Below are 15854 nucleotides of genomic sequence, written 5' to 3'. Positions count from 1 at the left end.
CTCTCAAGATGTCTTTTTTTATTATGTCTTTATGTTAATATGCTAACAAGTTAAATTTTATCTCAGTACTTATGTAAAATTTATAGTTTCATTTCATAATTTGGATTCCTCGCTACATTTAGGATATGTTTCTACTATTTTATACGGTTTTAAAAGACATAGGACTGATGTAAACCAGAGCCAGAAGCAAAGAGCTATAAAGCTGACTATCCTTGATTTAGTATGCCTGATTTAAGAGTCCATGTTCCAACATAATTTCCAGAAGGAGAGCAATGTCTAGAGCCTTAAAGTCATTCTGAGTTGTCTTAACTGAAAATTACTTTAATAGGGGGAAAAAAAAAGGCTTTTCTTCGGCTACAAAAATCTAACTTTATCAGATTCAAATATCAAAACATGCAAAAAGGCATAAGGCCACATATTATTGGATTAAACAAATGCAAAAAATATATGAGGAAACATTATAAATATCTAAAAAGAGAACAGTAAGAAAGAATGTACCTTTCATAATCAGTAATGTTAAATTTATTTTAGAAAAAGATATTTTAGGCTCGACAGTGAAGCTATGACAGAAGTCTACACGGGAACTTCTGAAGACGGCTCAGTCCCAGGCAGGGGTTTGAGACCAAGAGCCGAGCAGGAAAACATTTCTTTCTGATTTTCACTGTCACCAGAAAAAGCCCTCAAGTAAGGGCCGGGATCCTCTCTGCCACGGTGGCAAAATGAAGCCGTGTTACATAAACTACAAAATTACACACACAAAAGCATAACACATGTGCAAAGGACATTCCAAAGCATTCCAGTAACAACAGTTTGGAAGCACCTACAGATGTTTTTCATGTTTCTCTTTAAAGACTAGTCAAAATCTCGCTGAAAATAAAAGCCCATAATTCCTGTGACCCAGGAGTCGAGGATAGGAGAGTTTAAAGCGGCCTCCTCGGCCAACAGCTGACATGGCTGGCACGTGCATCTCGCCGCGAGGGGCCGGAGCGCAGGAGGGCCAGGGCCTCCCCGGGGACCCACCCCCTGCGTCCCCTCTCCTCCCGCCCACATGCCCGGCTCTGGGTCTGCACCCCCTGCACGCGCCAGTCCATCCCCACCCCTTCCTGCCTAAGGGTGCACCCACACTCCGCCCCTGCCTGCTTTGTTTCTCTCCTGAGCACTAAGGGCTCTGCTTTCCCTGGTTTATCCTCGAGCGTCTACTGCAGCATAAGCAGCAAGAAGGCTGGGCTCACCTGGCATCCCGGCCCGGCTTCCACAGCGGTGCCCAGAGCATCCCAGGTGCTGGGAAACACCTGCCCCCGAGAGCCACGGGGTCGCGGAGCACGGCACAAACCCACACCGACGGCCTGTCCAGGTGTCCAATCCCTGACTGTGTTTGCCATAAACTTTCTGTCCTTTTCTCCACTGTAAGTTGCCACTTTCTGTGATGTCTCCAGCATCCCCTGGCTTTTTCTTTTCACTTCAAATACCATATACTTACTCTCAACTTCCTATTTTTTTTAACTTCTAATATGATGTAGAAAAATTTGCAAATTGCATATTTAATAAGGGGTTAAGATCCAGGATACGTAGAGAACTTTTAAAACTTAACAAAAAAACCAAACAACTCAATTCAAAAATGGGCAAAGGACCTGGATAGATATTTCTCCAAAGAAAAAATATATATACAAATAAGCCCACGAAAAGATGCTCAACATCACTGACCATCAGGAAAATGCCAATCAAAACCGCAGTGAGATACCACCCCACACCCATCAGGATAGCTGCTATCAAAAAAAAAAAGAAAGAAAGAAAGAAAAAGAAAAGAAAATAACGAGTGTTGGCTAGGATGTGGAGAAATTAGAAACCTCATGCACTGTTGGTGAGAATGCAAAGTGGTACAGTCACTGTGGAAAACAGTACGGAGCGTCCTCAAAAAATTAAAAGACCACGTGATTAAGCAATCCCACTACTGGGTATACACCCAAACAAAAAGAAAGCAGAGTCTCGAGGAGATGTCTGTATACCCATGTTCACAGCAGCACTACTCACAAGAGCCAAACGTGGAAGCAACCCATCTGCCCCTCAGCATTTGAAGGGATAAGCAAAATGTGGGCCATCCATACAGTGGGACATCATTCACCTTGAAAAGGAAGTTCTGACACAGGCTGCAACACGAGAGAACCTCGACACCACGGTGCTGAGTGAAATAAGCCACTCGCTCAAGAACAAATACTGTGTGATTCCACTTATATGAGGTACTCAGAGGAGAAGAACCACAGAGACAGTAGGATGGTGGGTGCCAGGGGCTGGGGGTGGGTCAGTGTTTCACGGGGACAGAGCTTCAATTTTACAAGATGAAGAGTGACAGGGATGGACGGTGGTGATGGCTGCACAACGACGAGACTGGATTTAGTGCCACTGAGCTGCGCACTGAAGAGTGGTCAACGTGGTAAATCTCTCTTGCATGTATTTTACCGAAAAAAAAAAAAAAAAAGTAAAGCAAACACACACACACAAAACCCCTCAAAACAAAACCAAAATAGTTAAGTCTGATAAAACTGTGTCTAAAAAACATAACTTCTGCCTATTAAACTGGAGATTTTATTAAAAACCATAATAGGTGCTGCTGGGGGGTGTAAAGCGCTTCTGCCCTTTGTGGGGCCCCCCGAGGGCCGTACAACACCCGCTGACGCAGAACCTCCAGCTCCAGATATTTATCTAAAGGGAAAAATCCAGAATGTGTATAAAGATTTATTACAAAGAAACTGAAAACTAGAAAACTACGTAGTCATTAAAAATTTAAGGAGAAAGTATACAGAAACATCTTCAACAGTATGCTAAGTTTAAAAACAGACTACAAATGTATGTGGTTTGATTCTAGGTGTGTTTAATGAATACATGTGAACAGATAGAAGGCTGGGAGGATATTCAGAACACTGTGCTTGGCTGTTTCCTGGGTGGTGATTCTTGGCTGTAGGCCTTCCCCATCTTCCATTTTCTTACAAGGGACACGCGTGATTTGTATCAATCAGCTGAACTCCCTCCCAAACAGGCGGCATCAGGAACCCCGCGTGCCATCCTGGCTGGGCTCCGAGGTGCCGGCTGCACGAGAGCCTCGCCAGGGGCACAGTGTTGCCAGGGAGCAGACGCGGCGCTGGTGCAAGTGCTAATCCTGGTGGACACGCTATTTGTGAAACAGTAAGATAAACTTTGGAAAAAACGTGTATTAAACAGTGCAAGTGAAAACACAGAATGCTCTCCTTGAAAGAAGAGAGAGAACTGTAATCCTCCAGCCAGCTTTCTGGAGAATCTTGGTTACTTTCTATAACTGAAAGTGATCAGTAACACAGAATTAGGTTCTTAGGACAGAAAATGAATTGTGGGGCTGCTACGACCTAGCAAAGCTCCACTGAAAAGTGGAGCTTGGAGGAAGTCTTGCGGAACATCATACCTTCTGGGGGGGGGGGAGGGGAGGGGGAGGGGGGAGGGGAGGAGGGGGAGGGGGAGGGGAGGAGGGGGAGGGGGAGGGGAGGAGGGGGAGGGGAGGGGAGGAGGGGGAGGGGGAGGGGAGGAGGGGGAGGGGAGGGGAGGAGGGGGAGGGGAGGAGGAGGGGAGGGGAGGGGAGGCGATGGTGTGTTTGTTTTGTTCAGGGATTGAGTGAATGGACGGAGGGAAGAAATGAGGGTCAGGAGGAATGGGTCAACAGAGGGCGCCCGGGGTGGGGGAGGGCACACATTCCAGAACCCGTCAGCTCTTCTCTGAACCCCGGCCGCCCATCCTGCCCAGAATCACCTGAGGATTCCTCAGCAGCACGGCATGTTTTAAAGGTGGCCTTGGTGACCCGAATGTGCAGTAGGTGTGAAAGGCCCACTGGAGGCTGCGGGGGGTGGGGGGGACCAGGAGGACGGCAGCGCTCTCGGATGACCTGGCTGGGGACAGGAATCAGGACGGGACGCAGACGGCCCCGGGGCCAGGCCCACCAGCGGCCCGCACTGGGCAGCAGCCCCCGTGGACGGAAGCAGCAGGAGAAAGGCCACAGGCCCAGAGGACGGCTGGCAGTGGTCCTGTGTGGACGAAGGGCCCGTGAGACGGTCTAACGGGTTTCCAGAACAATCCACGTACCTGGGCAGGGCGAAAACGGGCACATCCTACAACCACAAAGTCCACGTTGGGGACACACCCTAGAGAAACCTGCGCACGCGCACACGGCGACACACACAGGAACATCCGCAGCAGCACTGCTCCTAACACCCAGACACTGTTCACCACCGAACAGAACAGATTCTAGTAAGTTCTGAAAGCCCTGGGGTGTGCCAGGCTACACGGCTCAACATGGGGGGCAGGACATGGGGTGTGTGTCGGGCAGCCGAGCGAAGGCCTGCAGAGGAGAACTCCGGGCCTTTCTGGCCTCCCCGCCCACGTGGCCCCCGCAGGAGCAGACGGGCGCGGACGTCACCCCGCCCCCACCACTCTGGCCACACGTCCGGACGGGGCCCCTGAGCAAAGCCGTTCCCAGACTTGGAGCAAGGCCCTTCCTCACGCCATCGGGTGGTGAGGGGCTGAGATTTAAAACCTGGTGCTAACGTGCCCCACGCGGCTGCAGGGAGAGGGGTGAGCACGCGAGCCCGGGAGGCCGAGGTGGTCAGGCAGCATCACTCCGAGGCGGGCCACCTCCCTGTGGGGAGTTGGGCCAAGAGCGCAGGCATCGGAGATTTCTGGGAAGGGATGGAAACTGAACGGGAACAGCGATTCAAGGGCCCAATCAGTGCAACAAGTACAAGGTCAGCTCTTCTAGCCTCCTATGAACAAAGGACAACAGAACCAAATTCCTTCTGAGTAGTAAATGAGAGCATCACGTGGATAAGAGCAAGGGTTCCAGAGACAGCCGAGGGGTGGGGTGGGGTCACAGGTCAGCTGCGTCACAGAGCGGCTCACTCTGCCTCTGCGTCCTGCTGGGGATGCCAATGACACGAGCCCGTCACGTGTCTTAAGGGCTCAGGAAACAGCTTACAAGTCAAGACAACCCAATGGGCAAGTTTCCTTTCTATGACCCTCTGCTGGGACCCTGAGACAAGTCTGCTGTCTTCCATTACACAGCCGTGGGGATGGGTCTTCTCTCGGTGACATTTCCCGATTCTCTTCCATTTGTCACCGGTCATCATCGCGGGGTCATCCAACATAGACTGTACATGCCAACCCGCAGGCATGTGCGTGTGCAGGCGTGTGCGTGCATGTGTTTTGGAGCTTCGATACCACAGCTGGGTAAACGTCCACACCTCTGCCTCGTCCCACCCTGCCACGTTCCTGGGCTTCAGGGTCAAGACACAGATCAATTTTCCAAGACAAAATAATAGGTTTCAAAACCTAGGGCAGAATCACATAACTGCTGCATATACTAGGGACACACGCAGCTCTTATATAAAGCCTGTATTACCGCCAAACTTCAGATGCCGAATCACTAACTTGTTCTTCTGAGATCAGACCTAAATAAGCTCTAAGGCGGTTTCTCTGCCCTATTTAGGGTGCTCAGGTAGGAGCAGTGACAAACATCTGGCTACGGTACTTCGTGGAATTCTGGCTATTTCTTCCTGGCCAGAAAGAAAACATTAAGTTTTTACTGGAATAGCAACTTCAAGTCCTCCAGCATGGGACTTCATGGCTGAGAAGCCGTCCTCCTACTTGCCACACATTTAAGCTAAAGCTTTTGCAATTCTAAAAAAAAGAAAGAAAGAAAGCCCACTCCGAAACTTCTGAGGATGTTAAGAAAAGGGGGAACGTGAGCAACCTTCATGTTCATTAGAACTCCATCACACCTGCCAGCAAAGGCATGACATTCACTCCCGTGGGTGAGGTCTCCCTCACCCAAACCACATCCCAGACTGTTCTTTCAATCACTAAATATCACTCTTTCCACAATACCGACTCCAGATAACAGAAAAGCTATAGGTGACGTCCATTCCTAAACCCGCCATGAATGGTCAGCGACGCAGGTACGTGCCCCGTCCCCAGCGCCGCGCCCTCTGCAGTCGAGGGGAGGCCTCTCCAGGGAGGACAGGACCGCCAGCTCAGCCCCTCTGCCGCTCCCGGGGCACCACGGACACCGCTCACACGTACAGGGCAAGGAGCTGGACGCTTTCGACTCCCCGACTTTGCACGCAGGACAATCGAGCTGACACACGGCCTCCAGATGGTTTCTCTTACAGCTCGGAAAAAAACTTCCCAGAGCTGAGGTCAGATTTCTAATTTCAAAACCACAGAATTCATTTAATTAACTGAAAACAAATCATGGTTTTACTAGATCAAAAACTTGGTCACTGACTGACCTTCGGGGGAGTTAAAAATCCCATCAGTAAATGTCAAACATCACTTAAAATAAAACAGAATTGAAGCTCCACCCTGAATCCATCAGACAGATTTCTCCCCCTTTCTTTGCGCCCTTCCAGACAAAACAGAAGTATTTTAATTTAACTAGTAATCAATATAAAGAACCACAAAGTACATCTTGCTTCATTATCATACATAATCATAATAAACATAAGTTTGTTAAAGCACATGATCTACATGGATGAGAGTAAATCACAGACATTGGCAGCCAGTACTTACCAGTGAGATAAATATTGATTTAAAAATACAATTGTCAGGGGACTTCCCTGGTGGTCCAGTGGGTAAGACTCCGTGCTCCCAATGCAGGGGGAACGATCCCTGGTCGGGGAACTAGATCCCGCATGCCGCAACTAAGAGTCCGCATGCCGCAACTAAGACCCGGCACAGCCCAAATAAATAAACAAGCAAACAAATATATTTTTTAAAAATAAATAAGTAAAAAGTGTCAGTAAAAGTTCCTAGTTCTATAAATTTGCATGACAACTCTAAATGAAACTTTAAGATGTTTTAAAAACTTTGACAAGGCAGCTCCCACTCCTCTACCAGCTTCAGTTCCCAGGGCCTCCAGCGCCTGCCCTCAGCCTGCTTTCTCTGTGGTCCTCACAACTCTGGCATGTAGAAATGTTCAGTCCACGTGTGGTGACTGGGCCACAGCTAGACGGTTAACTCCACAATTACTCATCATCTATCCAAGGAACCACCCCCAAAGATAAATTTTTAATGGTACAATTCTCACATTTTTGGGCTGAAAACCTTTAAAAATTTTAAAAATTTCACCTCAAACCACAACGAGATACCACTTGAAACCCACTAGGATGGTTAGAATCAAAAAGTCAAAGAATAGTAAGTGTAGTTGAGAACGTGGGGAAATTGGAAGCCTCATAAAGTTGCTGGTGGATATAAATGGTGCGGCCGCTTTGGAAAGCAGTCTGCCGGTTCCCCAAACGGTCACACACAGTCGCTGTACGACTCAGCAGTCCCACCCCCAGGTGTCTGTCCAAGACATGCGAAACGCATGTCCCCACAAAACCTGTACCCGAATGTTTACGGCAGCGATGTTCGCAACAGCCCAAAGGTGGGACGTCCACCAGCTGACGAGTGGGGAACAAAAAGGAAAATAGTGCTGAGACGTCAAACAACGTGGATGAAGCCCTAAAACACCACGCTAAGTGACAAGCCAGTCACAAAAAGCCACGTGCGACCCTGCTCAGATGAAAGGGGTCTGTGGAAACAGGACCCAGGTCACGGTTTGCTTAGAGCTGGGGGGGGCACGGAGGATGCTGGGGTGCGAGGGCGACAGCTAAAGGGCGTGGGGTTTCCCGCTGGGAGGGATGAAAACATTCTAAAACTGACCGGCGTGACGGCTCTGCGTTTCTGTGAATACGTTAAAAACCACTGAATTGTACGCTTTACGTGGGTGATTGTACGGTTATGTGAGTTATATCTCAATAAAGCTGCTAAAAAGTTTCAGCGTATTCAGTGCTGCTCAGGAAAAAGCAGACAGACCCCAGCTTCCAGCTTCCAGCCACCTTGACTCTGGGGCAGCAGGACTGCAGACCGAGAAAGAAAGCCAGAGGAGGAAAAGGCTCCCGTGTGGCCAGTGGTTCTGGCTCTCAGAGCGCTGGCCGGTATCGTGGAGCCTGAGCTGGCGGAAGCAAAGCTCACGTCACCGCCCTGGCGGGTGGGAGACAGACGGAGCCGGCAGCTCGCGGATGGCGCTCACCCCTCGGAAGGAAGGGAACGAGGGCGGCGGGAGGGCAGCCTCAGCTGCTGAAGCAGCAGGAGACGACGAGCCACAGACCCCGCCTGTGAAGAGCCACGGGCACCAGCAGAAGACGCCGTTTCAAAAATAACTAAACGTCAGCTTCTTCCCCTAAGAATAAACCTTCGGTATCAACCAGGGGAGTCCACACAGGCCACACCGGGCCAGCTGCCACCGGCTGCACCAGAAGGTAACATCAGCACATCAACCCTGCGAGTCGGCAGATACTACTGCAGAAAACTTAGTAGAAAATAAACCAAATCAGCACACCGTAAGATAGGTGTGGACGGCCAAAAAACCCCAGACACACAAAACACGACACCTGAATCCCTAACGTCAGAAGAGGCTGCCATAGAGGGAAAAACTAAAAACTCTCCTAAAGAAAGCATGTTACCCAAGCTCACCCTCGCTTGCGTTCGGTCGACCGCACTTACCGGCACTGGTCCAAACACGGAAGCAGCTTCGCCGCCCAGGACCTGCCTTCCAGGAGGAGAGCCCGGCCAGCTCCAGGGCGGGGGCGTCTTCCCCAAGACCTGCCTTTTGTGCCACCAACAGAGGCCATGCGCCCCGGGACCTCACTGCCCGGCACCTCAAGTCTATACCACCCACAGGCCCACAGTGAAAGTCACCCAACCACAGTGTGTCTCTCAGTCCAACTGTACAGGGTGGGCGGGGGAACGACAGATAAGATCAGTGACCAGGGATGGTGGGGCAGGGGCGGCAGGCCCGGGGAGACCCAGCCTGGGCTCTGCGTCTCGGATCTTGGCAACGGTGGCCCACGGGAGACACTGGGGAGGAGGGAGCAGGGCAAATGCACCTTCTCCAGCAGCCCCTCCCGGAGGAGGCCCCACAAAGTGCTTCATCTGGCAAACCCACCCAGCCCGCTGACACCAGATACCAGAGCTTCGGAGACCGCTTCTTTCCAGGGACTGCGCACCTGATCCTTGGCAACAGCTGTGTGAGAGCCTCCAGAAAACAGACTCCTGGGTACTTCTCCACCCCCTGCACCTAGGCTGGCCTGGCAGCCTTCTTGATCAGTAAAATCCGGTAGAAGGTACACGCATGAATTACAAGCCTAGACCTCAGGGACCTCACAGCTGCCACCCCCGAGCGCATTCCCATCACCATGCGAACAAGGTCACGCCAGCTCGCTGGAGAGTGAGGTCCCACACGGAGAGAGGTTCCAGTTGGGGCCCCAGACATGTGAGCGAGGCCATCCTAGACCACTCAGCACTCTGAGCCCACCCAGACCAGAAGAACCTCCAAGCCAACACTCAGACATGCAGAAAATATTAAATATTTGCTCTTTTAAGTTATCAGGTTTGGGCTTGACGTGTTACTCAGCAAAGCTAACTGATACAGTTGTAGACGACTAGGGTACTTAGAAATAGAATACAACTTACAAAAAAATACATTGAGTTTTAACTTCTCCTGAAAGGTATGCATCAGTGGGTAGCAAAATTTAAAAAGTACCCTATCCAACTCAGGATATACAACAGCAATTTGATTCTATAATTTCTGGTAACTCTGCCAGGTATATCAAAATACCAAACATGATGGTTCTATTTGGTTAAAAGAAACAACAATCACAATTTATTAAAACTTTGACACACTCTCTATAGTCTGAACATTTATAAAATGCTATCTCTGATTTAAAAGCGAATTTCTCAGAGAAGGATTACATCTTATTTATGACTCAACAATAAATGTGTGCTTTTTTCCTTTTTTGGTCCTAGGTTTAGTTGATAAACACCATTAAGCAGGCCAGAAAAAGATGCTCTAAAAGTAAACCCTAACTAATGCAATTCTTTTCTTTTCTCTTCTTTCTTCCTTTCTTTCAAAAAATCTGAACCTCTTTTAAGCCTAGACCATAGCAAATGTGTTTATCATAGGATGGCTACATGGTGGAAATTCTTCCAAACATTTGGCTGGAAAAGACCTGAGAGCCCAGCTAATTCCCAGACCTTTAACCTGTTTTCTCCAGGTGACTCATCCGAGTATGGTTAAGACAGGGACTGAGAGCCAGCCCCCCCCCCGCCTTCAGGGCTCAAAGGTGGCCTGTTCCCAACTCCTTGCCCTGCAAAGGCTGCTTCTGGCAACACAGGAGCGACTTGTGAAGGTGGACAGACAGGCCCTACCAGCTCCAGTTACCACTGCCCTGATGAAATGACATCTGGTTTCTTCCTCAAATAAGACCTAAAAGAAGCATTCAGGGTTCCCTGAGTTCAGACACTAGGAATCTAGGCACTAGATACCTGCCATCGAACACTCAAGGTGTACCCTGGGCTCCAAGCAGGAGGGCACCTCTACTCCTCAAGCCCCCCAGCTGGCCTCTCCCCTCCGTTCCCCCCCGACCGTGCTCACCTCCTTCCTCACCTCCGCCTTCTCACGCAAGGCATCCTGCAATCAGGCTCCGGGGAGCCTCAAGGTTTCCTCTAGGTCTCTTCACACCGGGCCCACAGCTCCTCAATCATCTTTCTATTTTCTGTGTAGCATCTTGACCTCTCCCCAAGCATAAATAAACCTCCTGCTAAAGTTTAAGTTCATTCTCTCGTCTTTACTTTGTGACATTAAGAGTAGGGGACGCTTCCAAAGGTATTATTTTAAACCAATATAAAAATATTAGAAAAAAGAATATGTTCCTGCATTACTTATGAAAATAAGTAATTTTTAAAAAGAACATTCATTCTATTGCCATTTAGAAAATCAGAAAAGATGTTTTCAAACATTTGCTATATTCAATTGTCTTTGCCAACGTGATCAGTGCAATCTATGATTAGAGAATTTTCACAATAAAAATGTTCCTATTGCTGAGCTAGAAAGACACGCCCTGTGCGAGCGCTGCGCCAGGTGCCAGGCTCTTCGTGTGCTGATTGCTGCGCCCTCGCCCCAGCCACCCTGGGAAGCGGGGACCTGAGTCACCCTCACATTCAGACGAGGACACGCTGTGAGGCTAAGGGGCGCCCCCACCCAGCGGCTCGGCCACCAGGACCTGGGTGCAGACGAGCTGGTTCCAGTCTGCACCGCACAGCTCTCAGCTAGCCTCTCAAGAGAGAAGAACGTCAAGACCACGTACGTCAGAACTTTTAAGACAGGAGACTACCACTCCCCAGCCTAAAAGGCGAAACGCAGACGGAGTTCCCAAGGATTTTATTACCAGCCACTCGGGGGCGACTCGATAAACAGGCAAAGTCTACGCAGCAAAATGGAGTTCGGTACATAATACCAAATAATACCCGACTTCTAGAAAACGTGAGGAACTAGGCCTCCAGGGATCACGCTTCTTACCTCAACGCCAAACACCTCAACGGAGTCGTCCAGCAGCTGCACTCGGACGGGCGTCCTGGCCGCCGGCCACGCCGCTGCCGCCGCCGAGGGGCCCAGCCCAGGCTCGAGGGTGCTGACGCCCGCGGGGGTCGGGGCGCCTAGGCGTGTCCCTGGGGTCTGCAGGGCGCGGTAGGTTCCTTCCAGCTCCCCCATTCTTCACCAGCTAAGAGTGAGGAATGCACTAAAACACACAAAAACCCCCCAAAGTATCTCCAGTTATTTCGATATTAGAACAACGTAAGAAAATTACCGGGTACACAAGAATTCTCTGCACTGTTTCTGCACTTCTACGAGTCTTAACTTACATCAACATTAAGAGTTTAGAAAGATCATCTTCTCCTCATAGCTCGACTGGTGAGCGTACCCAGCAACAGGCCCAGCACCGCTGCCGCCGGGCGCGCAAGCAGGCGGTGCGGGAACTCCTTTAACCCCAGACCCCGTGGAGGAGCCGCAGCACCTCTGCTCACCGGCAGCGGCAGCGGGAGGGGAGGCCCACAGCCGCCTGCGCTCTTTCCCCAGACCAGCCGGAGGCCCCGCACCTCCTCCCTCCACCAGCCCGGACATTCACGTGCTGACCACACGCTGTGTGTGCCCGGAGGGCGCTTTTCTGCAAAGGGAAAGGGGTACACACAGCACGGTGCCAACGTGGGTCCCGGGCCCCACCTCTGCCGACACGGTGGGGAAAATGCCAAGGAAGGTGGATGAAGAGAGCCAGGCTGTCTGCCCGCTTTGCACGCCCTGGTTTTTCTAAGCTGTGTCACCAGGCCGGAGCGGGGGCCGCCAGCGGTTCAGGAGGTAACTTCAGACCTGGCGCTGAGTGACAGCCTGGCACACGTCACGGGGCGCACACGCGGGCCACCCTTCCCAGCACCCGCTCTGCCCTGTCCTCACAATACCCCTGTGGTCACCACCACCCACGCCCTCCTCACCCATGACGACACCGAGGGTCTGCGAGGGTCAGAGAGCTGCCCCGGCAGGCGCCCGTGCCCTTTCAACCCTCCTCAACGTGCCGGGGGAAGGGTTTCCGGTGCTTAGCTGTCAAGTTGAACAGAGCCAATCACGCCATTGTTTTTAACAACCACAGGACAGGCTCAGCGCCCGCTAGAACCTGGTCACACTGCCGTGCTTTCAGTCGCCCTTATTAATATAGTTACCTTCTATTTATGGCCAATTCCCTTCTTAAATGCGTGTATTTATGTATGAAAGTCAACTTAAATAAACATACCTAATGGTTAAATGCAGTATGGCCAACACAAATGTCAGATGTTTAATCAAGAAAGAATGCAGATGCTGTGAAAATCATTTTATTTTGCTTAATCATCTTCAAAAAGTCTTCTACTAATTTGCAGTAAATATTTTAGAGAATTAATCTCACTAAACTCCTAGTCTGTGCCCTTTCATGCCGACTTAATTGCTGAGTCCTCTGGCCTTTTCCTCTTTTTCAAGCTTATTTTGTTATCAAGATAAACCAACTCATGAACTTATTATCTCTTCAATTAAGATGGAAAAGCTTCTCAGTGATCCACTGCCAAGCAACTCCTACTTAAACCCTACTCAGCGAAGACCTTCCCAATAATCTGCGTGAGAATTTCCAGGCACATCTGGCTTATCAAACAAGCAAACAGAAAATGAGAAAGCTAAAACCCCCGGGAAAGGTGAAATGTGCAGAGCATGAGCAAAGTGATGAGGCGACGTGTCATTCTGCGAAATGCAGCTCCCGACCCACCTCATGCACAAACGAGCGGGCCGACCCCCTGCTCGGACTGGCACGTGGATCTCCCGCGCCACACGTGTGGCCCAGGTTGGCAGTTACCCACCGTCTTCAGAATTCTCTCTCCAGGCTGCATGCCCCCGGGAGCGGTCACTAATTCTGTAAATATTTCTAAGTATTTACTTAATTAACATCGCAGGCATCAAAGAACAGGCGCTGCACAGGCCGCAGTCAGGAAGCACACTTCAGAAAAGCCCTGTTTTCATGCCACTGCCTGACACTCAGCGTGAGGCATATGAGGTTCTGAGAGCCATACATGTGAGCGTTCTCATGCCAGTCTCACAAACCTGAGTAGTTACTGCAGAAGAGAGGGGTGTTAAGGAAGTCAAGCCCACCTCTCAGGTGGCCCAGGTGCGTACACAGGTGAGAGCAAAGCGTGGTCAGCTCACAGCACTCGCCCAACACCCACCACCAAGAGGAGGTTCTCCTGAAACAAGCTACGGGATGTTTTACTTTGGGCACCAAAGTGATCCTTTCCCTTTTAAGTAAAGCTACAATTCTGAAAACATATACAACCAAGATGTACTTTTAGGAGTCACTTCTGTTGTGTATTCCATTGTAAAATTCTCATTTATATTTCTTCATAATAATTTTAGATGGAAAAAAATTTCTTCAGGTTCTTTCTCTTTTACTTATTATAAGAAAGTCATGTCTAAACGCCTACTTTAAAAACAAACAAACAAACAAAAAAAACAATCAAGACTAACCTGTCTTGAGGGGCACGTCCGGCTGAGAAAACTGCAAGAAGAACATGCAAGGAGGTTATTCCTAGAACAGTCAGGGCAGTGGTCCCCTTGGTGGGGGGGTCTGACCCGGGGGCAGGGCACAGGGGAGGGGTCCCGGGTGTGGCTGGCACAGTTCCATCGCTTCACTGGACAGTGTCCACTTCATTCATTAATCTGTACATTTGATTAATGCAGTTTTTCTGTATCTGTGTTTATTTTATAATAAAAAATATATTTAGGGCTTCCCTGGTGGCGCAGTGGTTGGGAATCTGCCTGCCAATGCAGGGGACATGGGTTCGAGCCCCGGTCTGGGAAGATTCCATATGCCGCGGAGCAACTAGGCCCGTGAGCCACAACTCCTGAGCCTGCGCGTCTGGAGCCTGTGCTCCGCAACAAGAGAGGCCGCGATAATGAGAGGCCCGCGCACCGCGATGAAGAGTGGCCCCCACTTGCCGCAACTAGAGAAAGCCCTCGCACAGAAACAAAGACCCAACACACCCATAAACAATAAATAAATAAATTAAAAAATATATATATATTTAAACCATCATACTTTTAATTTACCATTGTTTCGTCTCTCATAAGAACAAAAGATACGTTAGACAGATGAAAAAAACAATTTTCTTGGCTCAAGGAATTCTAAAACGTGGCTCCTGAGAGGAAGCCTTTGCAGGTTTGTACACCTTCTGAGCAGCACGCTTACATCCTAGTTATCTGCACCTGGTCAAAGTAAGACACCCACACAGCTTAGGCTGAGACTCCGGACCACGAGACGGCCTGATCCCGGAGGTTCATTCGAGGGAGACAAGTTCTCTTAAGAGGAAGTGACCCCATGGGGCACCCTCCTGCTGATATTCCAAAGAAAGCTCTGTTTGCTATTACACAACAGCAATGTGGCATTAAACCACCCATTTAATAATTACTCAGCTTTAAGTTTAAGAAAGTTTAGAAAGGAAGACACTTAATGGAAAATTGAATGTAACTGCCGTGCTGTGAATGTTAGTTAATCATGGTCTCGTTTTAGAACAAGCTGCAGAAGGGACCCCTCCCTGCAGGAACGTGAAGCTGCTCATTCAACAGTCTTGCTACAGCCCGATTGCTTCCTGTAGTCTTACAATGGGAAAAAATGAAAGGAAAAAATGTATGCACTGTATTTGCTTTACATAAATTATAACCTAACAGAAATTACTTTGTTTTGCTGTGTGCTTATAAATAAACATTAAAAAGGCAAGAATATGCAAACTGGACTAGACCCCCAGAGCGCGTCCCGCAGTCCTGCAGGCCCTAAACGTCAGGCATTAGCCCCTGCTCACTCCCCTGCTGCTGCCAGAGACCCTCTCCAGAAATCTGGAGGGAATCAGTGGCGTCAAGAGTCAGGCGCCTACGAGGGACTCCAGTTCCCTTCTCCCTCCCAGGTGAACAAAATGATTTGCAGTCTTCATTCCTAAAAATATTTCTGGTGGCTACATACAAATTTCCGCCACTGATATTTAGTGTTACCTACTACAAACTCGGCTCCTATATATTCTCATTTAATAAAAAATTTAAAAACCAACTCGTGACATATAATTTCCATCTCGAAGTTGGAAAAATTCGGCTCAAAAGTCTGCCAAGGCTCTTTGGGTGATGATGTGTCAATGCAGGTTTGTTAACAAAGGTACCACTCAGGGGGGTGGGGGGGACGGGGGGGGAGACTGTGCACGTCTGGGGGCAGGGGGCATATGAGAAATCTGTAAAACTTCCACTCGATTTTGCTGTGAACTTAAAATTGCTCTAAAAAGCAGGTCTATTAAAAAGAAAAATAAGCTCTGCCACAGAACACATAATCCAGAAGTGACAAAGCCGGGACATGAGCCCAGCCCAGATGTGGCCCTCGAGTCGCCTCCCCCTCGGCTGGGAAATC

The 15854-nt window shown here is 49.5% G+C and overlaps 1 protein-coding gene across 4 annotated transcripts in view; it reads right to left on the bottom strand.

The window, feature by feature from the left end:
* The window catches only part of FARP2 (FERM, ARH/RhoGEF and pleckstrin domain protein 2), an 83682-nt gene extending 69712 nt beyond the window's left edge, over positions 1-13970 (bottom strand). For all 4 annotated transcript variants that reach the window (XM_082466494.1, XM_082466497.1, XM_082466495.1 and 1 more), the window contains exons 1-2: positions 13934-13970; positions 11417-11636 (exon numbers count right to left, since the gene is read on the bottom strand). In XM_082466494.1, coding sequence (XP_082322620.1) covers positions 11417-11608 — 192 coding nt within the window. In that variant the 5' untranslated portion in view covers positions 11609-11636; positions 13934-13970. The remainder of the gene's footprint in view (positions 1-11416; positions 11637-13933) is intronic.
* Between the last annotated feature and the right edge of the window lie 1884 nt (positions 13971-15854).

This window comes from Balaenoptera physalus (assembly GCF_965194825.1).
Source record: "Balaenoptera physalus genome assembly, chromosome: 6".
Taxonomy (NCBI): domain Eukaryota; kingdom Metazoa; phylum Chordata; class Mammalia; order Artiodactyla; family Balaenopteridae; genus Balaenoptera; species Balaenoptera physalus.
This window is presented reverse-complemented; position numbering and strand designations above follow the sequence as displayed.